Here is a 15,238-nt window from a genome sequence, read left to right as displayed (position 1 = left end):
ACCACAGCTTGCTGATCTCAAATGATACCGCTTTGCTACTCCTGAATAAACCCACTTTGCTGGTAAAATCACTGCCTGTTTTATTTTGAAGGTGGACAAAGGGTTTGTGCCTCCGAGGCCCACAGCCAAGCAGGGAAAGAAGCAGGATTGGGCAAACACGCAAGTGTCCGGAAAACCGGGCAACTGGTACCCTGGCCCTTGCCAGTGAGCCGACCAGGGCGCGGCCGAAGTTCGCGCATCCCGCCTGCCGCAGGGGTGCCGGGGGCTGGGAGGGCCGCGGGCGGGGGTGAGGGCGGGCGGGGGCCGCCGGCGGGGCTCAGGCTCGGGAGGGGAGGGGGGAGCGCGGCTTCCGGAGCGCAGTGAATCAGCACTGGGGCGGAGCTGGGCGGAGCGGGACGGCCGAGGGCGGAACGACGGGCCTGAGCTGTGCCGCCGACCTCCGCCGCCGCCGCCGCCGCCTCCACCCGCGTTGCAACCAGTGAGTCCCCGCCGCCCGGGCTCCCGGGGGCGCTCCCGGTGGAGGCCGGACCGCCTGCTTCGGGCCAGAGTTCGTGGAAGGGCCTGCACTCCCCGGTTCCCCCATCCCTGCGACGGGATGGGGATCCAGGGGACCCACGAGGCCAGCAGCGCGCGGTTGGGGCCCTGGGTGGGGGGTGGGGTTCGGGCCCTTCCAGCGCACGGGCCTGCTCCTAGGGTCCCGGAGTGAGCAGAGCGGGACGTGGGACCCCAGGGAGAATAGATTGGTGCTGTCTCCCTTCCGTGATACCCTGGCCTCTAACAAACTTGTCTCGGTCTGTTGCAGTGCCGCCCTACATCATTGTCTACTTTCCTGTGCGAGGTAGGGGCCCTGGAACTGGGAGCTGGGGGAGGCAGAGGTTGGGCCTGCCGCCCAAGACCCCAAGACCCCAAGACCCCCACCCCATCCCTCCATTATGTGGGTACTAGCCCGGGCCTCCCTCCCTTGCCCCTGAGCTCCCAAGGCTGGAGTATCCAACCTGCTCCCTGAGGCCTGTCCCCTCCCCAGGGTCCAGCGAGGTCATCGGAGCAGTCCTTGCCCCCGTGGCCCCTCCCCAGCGCGCTGTGAGGCTGGGGTCTCTGCACACATCCCCCCACCCCGTTCTCCCCTCCCCCAGGGCGCTGCGAGGCCATGCGCATGCTGCTGGCTGACCAGGGCCAGAGCTGGAAGGAGGAGGTGGTGACCAAGGAGAGCTGGCTGCAGGGCCCGCTCAAGGCCTCCTGTGTGAGTGACTGCGCCCTGGCAGGGGGCAGGTGCTGGGCCTTCGTGGGGCAAAACCAGGGTGGGGGGCAGCTGAGCTCAGCGTCTCTTACTGACCCATGCCACGCCCCCCCCCAGCTGTATGGGCAGCTCCCCAAGTTCCAGGACGGAGACCTCACCCTGTACCAGTCCAATGCCATCCTGCGACACCTGGGCCGCTCCCTCGGTGAGTCTTGAGGCTGCGGGTGGCCCAGGGCGGGGGGTGGGCAAGCATCAGCCAGCATTCCCGCTTATCTGCTTGGTGCCTGCCCTCTGACCCTCTTGCGCTTAAGTCAAGCTGTCTGGTGACGCCGTGGAAGGGAGGCAGGAGGAGGCACGAGGAGGTTGTATAAACTGCCCACGGCCGAGCCCAGGTCTGCCCGCAGCTCTTGGACTCTGCCACGCTGCCTCTCGCCGAGTTCCGAGCACTTACTGTGCATCAGGACTGGCCCTTCTGTCCCCGTTCTCCTTCCGCCTCCCTGGCTGTGCCCACAGGCAGCCACATGCCTGTCAGTAGCGTGTCAGGTGTCAGTCCTGCATTTTGCTCTCCTGCTGCGCAGGGCTGTACGGGAAGGACCATCGGGAGGCAGCCCTGCTGGATGTGGTGAACGATGGTGTGGAGGACCTTCGCTGCAAATACGTCATGCTCATCTACACTAACTACGTGAGTCCGGGCACTGGGGGTGGGCACGGGGGAGAATGAAGGAAGGCTTCCTGTATTCTCGCCCTGCTCCTCAGCCCTCATGCAGCTCTGGCCCACCCCTCCCTCCAAGTCAGGGTGTCCCGGGCTAGGTCGGGCTCTGTGCTGAGGACCAGGAGCTGCTACGGACGAGACCTAGCTCTCACCCTAACTGCCAGCTGATGGACCCAGTCAAGTAGCGGTCAATGGCATGACCTGCAAGGGCAGGAAACCTCGAGCCAGACGTGTACCAGATTGCCTGGGCTGTGGAGGGCAGGGCTTCCTAGAGCAGGTGGAGGGGGAGGAGAAGGATCTGTAGCCAGCCTCCAGCAAGGGGTGCTGGCACCTCGGGGGGCATAAAGCATGAAGACACTGAGTACATTTGGGGGCCTGGGACCAATTTAGCAGAGGCAAGGCATGTGTGTGCCTGTCGAGAGGGAGAGGGAGAGAGTCAGGAGTTGGAGCTGGAGGGGAGCGGGCCCAGGTCCTGAGAACCTTGAACCGTCTGGCTGGATACTCCCCTGCTGGCAGTGGGGGGGCCACTGAGGAGTCTAAGCAGGGCCGTGTCCGAATGTGGGTCTAGGAGGATATATATATATTTTTAAAGATTTTATTTATTTATTTGAGAGAGAGCACAAGAGGGGGTAGGGTCAGAGAAGCACATTCCCCGCCAAGCAGGGAGCCCGATGCGGGGCTCGATCCCGGGACTCCGGGATCATGACCTGAGCTGAAGGCAGTCGCTTAACCAACTGAGCCACCCAGGCGCCCCTAGGAGGATCTTCCGAGGCCTTTGGAGTAGTCCAGGGAGATCATGGAAGAGGTGGAAAGGTGGGAGTGGGGTAGAGAAGACTCAGCGGCTGACCTGGATAGGATGTGGCAGTAGCCGGGGGGTGGGGGGGATGAGCAGAGGAGCATGGGGGGCCCCAGCCTGGGTGGGTGGCAATTCACTGAAATGGGGCAGAGAGAAGGGGCATCTCCGGGCTGAGGTAGGGGCTGGGGCAAGCAGCAGTGCGAGGGTCAGGAGGGTAACACGGCGGTGTCTTTCTGGCAGGAGGCAGGGAAGGAGGAGTACTTGAAGGCACTACGAGGGTACCTGAAGCCTTTTGAGACACTATTGTCCCAGAACGAGGGGGGCGAGGCCTTCATCGTGGGCAACCAGGTGAGCATCTGGCCCTGTCCTGCCCCTTCTGCACCATCCTCTTCTTAAAGGTGGAAAACAGGTACAGAGGGGACTCATAAACCCATTACTCAGCAAAACTAGGCAAGACTTAGGGAACACCTCCGGCTCCCTGTCCCTGAGTCCCCGACCCCCTGTCCTGCAGATCTCCTACGCCGACTACAACCTGCTGGACCTGCTGCTGATTCACCAGGTCCTGGACCCCAGCTGCCTGGACTCCTTGCCCCTGCTCTCAGCCTATGTGACGCGCCTCAGCGCCCGGCCCAAGCTCAAGGCCTTCCTGGCCTCCCCCGAGCATGTGAACCGCCCCATCAACGGCAACGGGAAACAGTGAGAGCTTGTGGAAGCCCCCCGTGGGAAGCGGGGGCTGCCTTCCTTCCTTTCCCCAGGACCAATAAAATTTCTAAGCAAGAAGCAGTGCTGTGAGCATCAAATTTCTTGGGGAGGGGCTCTCAGACCCTCAGCAGTCAGGTTCAGGGGAGGGACGGGGCAGCCAACCAGGATGCTGGAATCCTAAAACACATTGGAATTTGTCCTTAGAGCCCTCAACCCAGGCTGTGTTTAGTGAACTCCAGGAGTAGGAATAAAGAGACAGAAAAAATAAAAAGACAGTAAGAAAAGTATGATTTCTGCCCTGGAGGTGCCCACAGTCTAGAGGGAGGACAGGCTCCCGTATATAAACATGCTTTCTAGTTTCAGCAGGTCACCTGCCACGGGGCCTCTGCGCGGGACCGAGAGCCCAGGAGCTGAGGGGCCCAGGGGCCTGGGGGGAGGAGGGGTGTGAGCAGGAGCTCAGGAGCTCCAGGCAGCCCAGGCTGGGTTGGCGAGAGGGTCAGTCACTTCTGCTCAGGCGGGGCCCTCCTGGCTTTCTCCTGCATTTTGGGCACAGGGCGGTCCGGCTGGCTCTCCCACCGCCTTCTCTCACCATCCACGTTAGTCGGGCAAAGAGAAACAACGCAGCCTGGGAGGTTGGTGGCGGCCTGTCTGCAGTGGTAGGAGGCTTGTTCATGGGTGTCCATCACAGGAGACCGGCTGCATCGGAGGCCCACGCCCCATGGATTATGCTGCCATTCGAGAGCCTAGGGAGGCCTGGAGCAGGCTTCTCTGGCTCAGAGAGGCCTGGGGCAACCGAATGCAGCCCTCTTTGCGAGAGACCTTTTCCTACCATTCACCGGTGGGCCGGGAGAATGACCCTTCCCTGTTCCCCTTGCAGTTGGGAGGGGCCCTCTGGGCCAGACTCCCGTGCTGGCCGCTGCCAGGGCAAGAACCCGACACTGTCCCCCGCTGTCTCCACGCCCTGCACAGGGACAATGTGGAGCAGAGCCCCCACTCGTGTGTGGCGGACCATGGTGTGGTTGAGCAGTGACCTTGTGGTTTTACCCTAAGTGCCAGTGTTTAAAGCTGCTATCACTACAGCATGATCTGGCCCATCCTGTCTGGTCCGCCCTTGGTTCTCAGGCTAAGGGCATCTGGTCCCCTCCCAGCTTCGTCCCGCCTCCGAAGGTGATCTCGGAGGGGTTGAGAGAGAGGGCTGTGGGAGTACTCTCCCAGCACCGAGACCGGGCCCCCCGGCCCCCAGACCAGACCCTGAGAGTGGTCAGCGATGGGCAGCTCAGACGATTCCCTCATTTGGGAGTGGAGGAAGACCCCCGGCTGAGGGAGGTGACTGGACATGGGGCTCCAGGCCAGGAGAAGGTGCAACAGACGGATGAACCCTATCCCAGGGCTGTAGGCACAACGGGGGCTGCTTCTGGGGGCAGCGCCTGGCCTGAAGACCCTGGCCCCGTGATTTGGCCACTGGTCGGGGGGCGAGCACAGGAAGATTTCAGAGCTAGGCCGGGCCTGCTCCTTTCACCTTTCCTAGGGCAGTAAATTCCTCTCGGACATCTCATCCACCGAATCCCAAAGGCCCTGTCCCCACGGACTGATGGAGACTGGCCCCCTCCGTCTTCTTCCACACCAGCGCCTCCCTCCTCTCTCATCTGGGAGCCTCTCCCCTCATAGCCGGTTCTGCTGTCCTCCGTGAAAATAAAGACCCGCAGATGGGGTCAGCAGCGCTGTTTACTCAGACTTGCTAGCAAGGGAGTTGGCTGTTGCTGCTTGTGTTCCTCAGAGCCTGGGCAGGCAGAGGAGTGGGAGGGTTTCTGGAGGGACAGAGAAGACTTCAGGTGTGCCCTGACTGCAGGCCGCCAGCCTGGGGAAGTAGTGGGTGGGCTCAGGAAAGTGGGGTGTCCTATGTCACTGCTCTGGGGAGCAGATTTGGCTTTTTCTGGTTGGTCCTAAGTAGGAAAAGGAATAAAAACCAGGGAAGCTCTCACTTATTAGTCAAGTCCTGGACATTCTGGGCGGTCGTTCCAAGGCTTACTGTCTGGCTGCCTGCATTATTCCTATAAAGAGCAGTCTGACCTCCCACCAAGGTGACCCATGACTGCCGGCGTCCTGGCTGGCTAGTGCAGAGAAGAGGTTAGTTTTCTAGGCAGATTGCTGCAGGCTGTGAGCGAGAGTTCTGCCTTCATACATGGTCTGGCCGTGGTCTGTTGTGTACTCAGGGTCTCATCTTTCCGGAGACATGTGACCCCAGCCACACCCAAGGGAAGCCTCTTCCTCAGGCATTTGATTAAAACTCAAGTGGAGAAACATCCTGCAGGGAGAGAACAGGAGCCCACACATCCTCCTTTCTGGGAGCAGCTCCTGACACATTTTTGAGCCCTGGGGGAGACTGGACGCTTGATCATGGGGCACCAGAGGACGAGTCTGAGTCACGCATGGGAAAACAAGACAGAGATGGTGCGCCACACAGCACCACCCCAGAGCACGTGGTTACCGCAGGACCTGCTGAGTGGGTCCCAAGGCCCCAGGAGATTGCAGGAACTTGGAAGAGGCAAGACTGGGGGATTGGCATTGGTAAAAAGGTTTAAGAGTGGGCCTTGGGGGTGGCCTGTAATGCTTTGCCCAGAGGACTCAGCTGCAGAAAAATCCAGACAGTCCAGGCTGATGGCCTTCAGTAGGCTAGCATTGCTTTGCCCTTCCCCAGACGACCCAGTGCCAACTGGGCAGGTTTTCAGGCACCTGTTGTCGCATAATAAACTTGGTGGCTCTTCACTGGGCCATATTCAGTGGGTGGGACTGGGTAGCCTGCAGGCCAGGGGAGGGTCTCCACACTCAACCTTGAGACCCCATGCCCAGCCCTCCAGCCCAGCTTCTGGAGCATGTGCAGAGAGGTTCATACCCCAGGTGGGAGAGTGGAGGAGTCCTATGGGAGAAGTGGAAACTGACACTGGGGGGCCCCAATGACAGGGTCTATGTTTGATAAACCTGCTGTGAGCTTTACGAGCCCCTCTGTCACCCAGAACTTCCATCAACTTTCCTGCTCACTCCTGACACGACAAATATCAAAGGACAACAAATAACTTCCAGCTAGTTCAGAGAAATCTCTAACATAAAAGAGAGACAATAATAAATGGGGGGGGAAAGAAAAGGAACTCAGAAAAAATAGAGACCACACAAGTTGCATAAGAAGCCTTCAAATAAGCTTTAATCATTATCTTCAGGGAGATAATAAAAGATATGACATCCAGGAGATGAGAAAGGGAGGCTCTTACAAAGAGCATTCAGAGAAAAAGAAGGAGCTCTTGGAAATTAAAAATGTGATAGAAATGAAAAATCTCAAGATAAAGTTGAAAAATACATATGAAAATAGAACAAAAGGATAAAAGCATGGAAAGATAAGAAAAACTGTATTATTCCAGGAGGTCCAGAGAGAGGGAGAGAGTAGCGGGGAGGAAAAAAAAAATAGTAAGAAGAAGATTATCAAATGAATAATGTGATAAATTTTCCCAGGACTGAAGAAGAGGGGCTTTTGAGTTGAAAGGCACAGTGAGTGCCAGACACATCGAATGAAAAAGGAAGGAGATTATAAAATCCCAGAGCCCCCGGAGAGGCCGTGAAGACCCTGCAACCTTCTGGAGGGAGAAACAGACACACACACAAGGGATAAGGAATCTGGAGCTGCATCAGATATCTTGTGATTTTGAAACTTGTCCACAAATAATTTGACATTCAGCCATCTCTATGCCCTCTTTGTGGCGGCTGGGATGAAGAGAACATAGTGGAAGGGACACTGTGGGGCTTCCCAGGCTGGGTTAGAAAAGGTCACCCAGCTTTGCGGTTTCTCTTGAGACAACTCACTTCAGTCATTGCGTAAAAGGTCCAACTACCCTACAGCTGCCACAGGGAGAGCTCACATGGAGAGACAAGAGAGGGTAGAAGGGGGTTGGTGAGGGCGAGAGCCAGCCAGCAAGCCAGGCGGCCAGCCAGCCAGATCGTTCCAGACTCCAGCTCCTCTCCCAGCCTTGTCCCACCAAGTGAGGGAAGACGCCTTCAAAATGGTTCCAACCACAACTGTCATCTGACTGTGATCACATGAGACCCTGAGAAAGAACTGGGTGAGCCCATTCAATCTCCAGATTCATACTCTGACAAGATATCTTGTGGAAGGGGGAGGGAGAGAGAAGAGAAGGTCATGAAGATACACCTGCTCTCTGCTGTTCAGACCTGGAAGTGACACTCTTCACATCTGCCCCGTTTGGATGCAAGGGGGCTCTGTGCCCAGGAAGAGGAAAGGAGTTCGGTATGTAGTCAGCGTCTACCAAATACAATCACAGATGCACACACATATAGGAAGTTAGCATGTAATAGCAGTGGAATGGTGAATAAGTTTGAGAAGAAGAATGATTTAGTATTAGTAAAACTAATATATCATATTGAGAAAAAGTACTGGATCCTTATCTCACACCATGTAAAACAATAACATCCAAATAGATGAATGGTTCTCAGCTGGGGTGATTTTGTACCCCAGATTACATTTGGCAATGTCTGGAGATATTTTTGTCATCACAACTTGGGGGGTGCTTCTGGCACTTTAGAGAAGGTGCCAAACATCCTATGATGTGCAGACAGGACAGCTGTCCACAACAAAGAATTATCCAGCCCCACATGTCCAGTGTCAAGATCGAGAAACTCTGCAGTAGGGTTCACCTGCATGTGATGAGAAAAATAACACATTAACAGATAAAGGGGTCTGGTCAAGAAGAGCATGTGACTCTTGATCTTGGAGTTGTGAGTTTGAGCCCCACTTTGGATATAGAGATTACTTAAAATAAATAAACTTAAAAAATATTAACAGCAAAAAATAGTAAGAGATTTCTTCATGACCGTGGGCTGGGGATGAATTTTGGTCCCCAGATGAATGAACTTTACTACATCAAAACTGAGGGTTTCTCTTGTCCAATGATGGTTAGTGTTTATCAGATTATCAGATGATATACTCGAAGGAAATATTTGCAACATCTGATGGGGTGGGAGAGGACCTGTGGTTTATAATGTTGGACTTGGAGTTCCCACTAATCTTTCAGAATCCCCGCAAAACCACAAAGACCACAAAAAACCAACACACACACACCATCTGGCATGAAAGTTGGAGACATCTGAAGTGAATACCATAAAGAGCTTCTATGTACCAAATAATAGACCCCAACATTCATAAAGTGAAAGCTGATGGGAGGCAAGGACTTTGGGAGCTGGAAACAACAAATTTCAAATTCTACAACAGGAAGACAGAGAAGGTGCCACCCTTTCAATTGCTCTCGGGACATTTACTATAATAGCCATATATCATGGCTTAGAGAACATTTTAGAACATTCCAGAAGAAAAGAGAGAAATAGGACAGACACCAGTCTCTCATTATAAAGCAATACAATGAAAAATAACAAAGCCAGGAGACAGAAAGACCCTAATGCTTATAGTTAACGATACTAATTTATAATAGTTACGTATTATAAATCTCTCTTACAATGTCACATGTCAAAGAAGAAATCAAAACCAACATTGCAAAACTTCTAGCAAATTATGATAAAGAAGCACCATATTTCACTTTTTTTACCCATTATGATTTATTCTCTACAATACTTCATTAAAGAGTTCAATGATTTGCACTCAGAATTTATATAGCCAAGAGGCAACCACGTGTAATACAAAGAATTGGTCTGAAGTCTTTGCACTGAAGGCCATACAAAGTCTCTTGCTTCAGGGAAGTAAGAATGAAAACAAACAGGGCGCCTGGGTGGCTCAGATGGTTGAGCGTCTGCCTTCGGCTCGGGTCATGATCTCAGGGTCCTGGGATCGAGTCCTGCATCGGGCTCCCTGCTCCTTGGGAGCCTGCTTCTCCCTCTGCCTCTCTCTCTCTCTGTCTCTCATGAATAAATAAATAAAATCTTTAAAAAAAAAAAAGAATGAAAACAAACAAACAAATATATAACTCCCTAGGCTCCAGAATATTTTTTTATTTTTTAAGATTTTATTTATTTATTTGACAGAGAGAGAGAGAGCGAGAGCAGGAACACAAGCAGGGGGAGTGGGAGAGGGAGAAGCAGGCTTCCTGCCGAGCAGGGAGCCCACTGTGGGACTCGATCCCAGGACCCTGGGATCATGACCTGAGCCGAAGGCAGCCGCTTAACGACTGAGCCACCCAGGCGCCCGGCTCCAGAATCTTAATAGAAAATAGCATCAACAGTTAGGGAAAGTGTAGGTGTTAACATATCATGGAAAACAGGTCTTGTGCAAATATGAAAATTAACACCCAGGACTTCTGTATAGATGATTTTTATTATAAACAATAAAATATATAATGTCTCAACTACACAACTTTCATGTTGAAAGGGTCTCTAACATGAGTTGCTATTATGAAGGAAAAAAGTTTAAGAACCTCACAGTGGAAACAATCCAACAGCAACAAATCCTAGCAATCAAAGACATTCTCTCTTAGTTAACGTAAAACAAGGACAACTCATAATTACAGAGAGAATGTCCTAGCCGTGGGTATTATGAGACAAGCCAACTTTCCAGACCAAAAGGCACTCACAGCTGGGGATGAAATGAACTCCAAACTGAACCAGCCAACATGGGCTGGTTCCTTAACAGCAGTTACCTACTGTTCACTTGAGCAGCCCGAGGACAAAGTAAACACCAAGCAGAAAACATTCCCTTCTTTTTAGACCTGCCACTCACACCACATGTACTGGCCACCCTCATCGCTGCTTTGGTCAAGCTCAGAAGCACCTGCATGTCTTGATTACACTAGCCTGATAATTAGTCCTGCTATCAGGCATGGCAGGTCCCCCACAACTTGTTCTTCTTCAAAACTGGCTTGGCCATTCTTGGCCCTTTGTTCGTCTATATAGATGTTATTTTTATTTTTTTAAAGATTTTATTTATTTTTTCGACAGAGAGAGAGACACAGCGAGAGAGGGAACACAAGCAGGGGGAATGGGAGAGGGAGAAGCAGGCTTCCCGAGGAGCAGGGAGCCTGATGTGGGGCTCGATCCCAGGATCCTGGGATCATGACCTGAGCCGAAGGCAGACGCTTAACCACTGAGCCACCCAGGTGCCCCATCTATATAGGTTTTTTTTTTTTAAAGATTTTATTTATTTATTTGACAGAGAGAGACACAGAGACAACAGGAACACAAGCAGGGGGAGTGGGAGAGGGAGAAGCAGGCTTCCCGCGGAGCAGGGAGCTCGATGCGAGGCTCGATCCCAGGACCCCGGGATCATGACCTGAGCAGAAGGCAGACGCTTAACGACTGAACCACCCAGGCGCTCCCCCCATCTATATAGATTTTAGCATTAGTTTTCCCAGTTTCATGAAAAGTTTTGATGAGATTTTGATTGGGATTCAAGTGTACTTATAGATTAATTTGGTGAGACGTGACATCTTTACGATATTAAGTCACCCCACTTGGTAAAGCCCCCTGGGCAGCTGAGGTGCTGGATGGAGGTAAAGGGAGTATGGGATTCATGGAGAAGGAAGGAAACCATAAATAATGGCTATCGTGTCATGATCTGTTGCAGCAACAGAGCCCCCTCCATATGTCCTTTGTGGCTCTGAGTTTCATATTTTGGGAGGAAACTGTCTTTGTGAGGTGCAAAGTGGTCATGGGAGGAAGAATAGATAGCTCAGGGCTCCTGGGTGGCTCAGATGGTTAAGTGTCTGCCTTCGGCTCAGGTCGTGATCCCGGGGTCCTCGGATTGAGTCCCACGTAGGGCTCCCTGCTCAGCGGGGAGCCTGCTTCTCCCTCTGCTTCTGCCTCTCTCTCTCTCTCTGTCTCTCGTGACTAAATAAATAAAATCTTAAACAAAAAAAAAGAACAGATAGCTCAGTCTGTTTCCAATAATACACACTCAAGAGGTTTTTCTTTTCTGTTTGCTGATTAACAAGATAGGGCATGGCATTTCTAAAAACCGAACACTTGAGGGATGGGGAAGGGGAGTCTAATGTTTGTAACAGCTTGGGATTAGTTGAGGAGTGGGTAAACTCTTCCTGGTGCCTGTCATCCCAAATAACCATCAAGGGTTACACTGGGCGAAGCAGAGACAAGAGCTTTGGTGTGAAGGGACAAAGGGGTTGTAGGCAGCAGTCCAAGGAATGACGTGGAGATGGGCAAAGGACAAACATGGAGATGCTCCAGATCCTAGACCTGATCTGCTGGGTATCTGAATGTGGGTCTGCTGCCAGGGAGGTGCCAGGAGGGGTGGGCCGAAAGGACTGTACTGGTGCTTGGGACCTGTGCCCAACTGAGACCTCACAGGTCCTCCCTAGTGGACACTGCAAACAGTGTCCAGTGCTTCAGAACCAGTAACAGCCAAAGAGGGACCCTGACACATTAGCAGGCTGACAGGGAGTAGTTCTTATGTCAGGACTAGAGTCTGTAGAGCATGCAAGGCTCCCCATGCTAAGATGCATAGTTAATTGTGTTGCTTGCCTCAAATGCACTCACCTTGTCCTATGTGTAACCCACCAGCCATGACTGATTGACTTTATCTTCTAACGTTTAAATTAATGGGAAAACAATTAGGGAGATTTCTAGTTCAAGATAGCAGAGTACAACCTGAAATCTACCCCATCCTTCTCAAATACATTAACATCAGGAAGACAAAAATGTTAATATTAAATGCCACACAAATATGAAAAGAGAATTTTCCGTGTAGGCTTGAAATAAACCTCTCTCTGAAGGGGGGAAAAAACAACCAGGAAGAAACCCACAGCCTGGGATGGGAGCTGAAGGCTTATGTCTTAGCCAGAAAGCAGGAACACAGCCAGACTGAATGCACAGGGCTTGGGGCCAGGTCCTCGGTCTGTACTCAACTCTGGAGAGCAAAGCTGAGAGTTCCCCAGCAGTCTCCACCAGCAGGATGAAGCAGGGGCCCAGAAATGCCTTCCCTGCCAGGTCACAGATGGGGGCCAACCCAGAAAACAGGAGTACAGAGTTTGGGAGGGAAGGAAGTACAGAGGGGAGCAGTATACTCTGTGTTTTTGTTTCATATTCAGCAGGAGGATAGACATATTAATCAGCTTTTTGTTGGAAAAAGAAATTTATGTATGACTTAAAAATGTAAGGGTAACTACTAAGAATAGAAACAAAGTGTGTAACTTCCAAAACTATCATAGAGGAGAAAGGAATAGCACAAAGAAAACTCAGTTAATTCAATAGAAGACAGGAGGAGAGAGGGAACAAGAAATAAAGAGAAAGAGTGCTAACTAGAACACATACTATAATACGGCAAGGATAAGTCTCAGTGGCAATACCAATAAATGTAAAGGGGCCAAACTTTTTTTTTAAAAGACAGACACCAATTCGATTAAAATAAAACAAAATGAAATTTAATTAGATGTTGTTTTTAAGAGGCATTCCTAAAAGAAGAGAAAGATTGGAAATAAAAAGAGAAGAAAAAAATACCAAATGCAAATAGAAAGAAAGCCTGTGTAGCAAGAGCAGTATCAGAGAACCGAGGCCTCAAGGCAAAATTGTTACAATAGACTGGAGAAATATTTCATATTAGAGAAAGGAACAATCTGGGACGCCTGGGTGGCTCAGTCAGTTAAGCGTCTGCCTTTGGCTCAGGTCATGATCCCAGGGTCCTGGGATCGAGTCCCACAGCCCGCTCCTTGCTCAGCAGGGATCCTGCTTCTCCCTCTGCCTGCCGCTCCCCCTGCTTGTGCTCTCTGTCTGGCAAATAAATAAATAAAATCTTAAAAAAAAAGAAAAAAGGAACAATCCATCAAGAAAATATCCTTTAAAATACGGCTCAAAAAACATGGTTCAAAATTAGCTCAAGGAAAGAAACAACCATAAAAGAAATGGAAACCGTGATCAGATCACCCCTAAGCAGAGGTCCCAGGTCCAGCTGGTCTTACCATGAATTCTAGCCATGCTTCAGGAAGGGAGCATTTTAACCCTCAGCAAACTCCTGCAATGAATAGGAAAAGGTGGAAAGTGATCACGTCATTTTAATAGAACTGGACAAGATCCCCTGGAGAAAATGTAACTATAGGCCACCCTCCTTTATGAGCACTGAAGTAAGAACCAATCCAACATTACAATGAAAGAATAATACAGTGTGACCAAAAGGTTTGTCCCTGGAATAATAAAAAATGAGAGCAGCAAACACGTACATAGCATTTACTATGTGCCAGGCCCTGTTGTAAGGCTTTACAGAGATTAAAACATTTAATCATCGCAATGATACTATGCAGTACAGAGAAGTCAAGGAGCTTGCCAAATGCCACACAGCTGATAGGCAGTAGAGCCCAAGATTTAGTCCCAACTGGCTTCAATCTGTTCTCTTAGCTGCCTCACTCCGCCACCCCTTTAGGTCAACCATAGTTTAATAGATTCGAAAAAAGATTGATTTAATTAAGAAGAAAGAAGAAAAACAACATGACCATCTGAGATGTAGAAGAAGCATTCGATGAAACCGAGCACCCCATTCGTGATAACACTGTGCCTTGAAAAGGAGTTTCCTTAGTACGATCAAAGTCTCTACCAAAAGACTCAGCAAACCTCATACTTACAGCGTGCCAAGACAGACACTTACGCTCCATCTTGAGATAAGAAATGGATCAGAGTCCTCTGGAAGTTTTCTCTTCCTGTTGATGGGAGGGGAAGCCCATTTCCAAGGTGCCTCTGGGCAATCAACCAAGCCACACCCAGATCTGAGAGGGCAATTCAAATTTTATTGCCAGGACCCTCCATAAGCAGAGTTTGTTAGCGAGCTATTTGGAGGTTAATTCCTCAGGATGCAGCAGGTGTCACGAAAGATCCTCCGAATGATTGGGGCAGAAGATATTCTACTGCAGAGGAAGGCAACAGTGTTGGAGAGAAGCCTAGACAGATACTCTTGTGAAGGTTTCGAAGTGCCAGCTTCATCTGAGAAGGTTTCAAGGTATTATTGTTTACAATTCCATTTCTTTTGGCGTCTGCATCACCGATACTTTTCTGCAGCCCCTCTGCTTTTCTGTTCAGAAGCAGCTACCGCTTATTAGGGGAAAGCAGTTAGACACCTGCCACCGGAACGCCGTGTCTGAGTAGCCAGTGGAAAACGGCTGCCCTAAGGAAATCTAAAGCGTGGGAAACAAAAAGGAGAAACCATTCTAACAAATGGAATTGGGGACTTGAATATTAAGTTTTTACATACTTTCATTCAAGCCACGTCCCATATAAGGAAGCCCACTACTATTTAAACTTATCCCGAAGCTCTTAGTTGGTGCAATAAGAAAAAGAAACTAGAGTATGTCAATTAAAATTCAATAATAAAAAGAGAGAGAGAGAAACTAGACACCTAAGATTAGAAACTAGACACCTAATATTAGAGAGAAACTAGACATCTACTATCTACAAGATAGTAGACTCTCATTATTTTTCAACATGATGACCATCGGCATAGAAAACAGAAAAGCTTCGACAAACTTTTATATGATAGGGGAGTCCATTAAGGGATCCAGATCAAAACTAATAAAGGCAGGGGCGCCTGGGTGGCTCAGATGGTTGAGTGTCTGCCTTCGGCTCAGGTCATGATCCCGGGGTCCTGGGGTCGAGCCCTGCATCGGGCTCCCTGCTCCGCGGGAGGCCTACTTCTCCCCCTCCCTCTGCCACTCCCCTTGCTTGTGTTCCCTCTCTCACTGTGTCTCTCTCTGTCAAATAAATAAAATCTTTAAAAAAAAAACTAATAAAGGCAAATCCATAGTGCTCTATTCACAAACAACAACCAATTAGAAAATGTTATTAAAAC

At 50.7% G+C, this 15,238-nt stretch overlaps 1 protein-coding gene across 2 annotated transcripts; it reads left to right on the top strand.

The window, feature by feature from the left end:
- The first annotated feature begins 333 nt into the window (after positions 1 to 333).
- On the top strand, positions 334 to 3,525 carry LOC123856886 (glutathione S-transferase P). Of its 2 annotated transcripts, none has more exons than XM_045893151.3 (7): positions 334 to 478; positions 803 to 838; positions 1,134 to 1,240; positions 1,355 to 1,442; positions 1,816 to 1,919; positions 2,986 to 3,093; positions 3,257 to 3,525. In XM_045893151.3, coding segments are annotated over exons 1-7 (633 nt in total). In that variant the 5' UTR covers positions 334 to 477; the 3' UTR covers positions 3,446 to 3,525. The 2 variants fall into 2 exon arrangements, with proteins under 2 accessions (XP_045749107.1, XP_045749109.1); XM_045893153.3 differs by lacking the exon at positions 334 to 478 and adding an exon at positions 531 to 547.
- Positions 3,526 to 15,238: the final 11,713 nt, after the last annotated feature.

Source organism: Mirounga angustirostris, unplaced genomic scaffold (genome assembly GCF_029215605.1).
Source record: "Mirounga angustirostris isolate CCGP_5_RB_7025 unplaced genomic scaffold, mMirAng1.0.hap1 SCAF_13, whole genome shotgun sequence".
NCBI lineage: Eukaryota > Metazoa > Chordata > Mammalia > Carnivora > Phocidae > Mirounga > Mirounga angustirostris.
The sequence above is the reverse complement of the archived record's forward strand: the minus strand, read 5'-3'. Positions and strand labels throughout refer to the sequence as shown.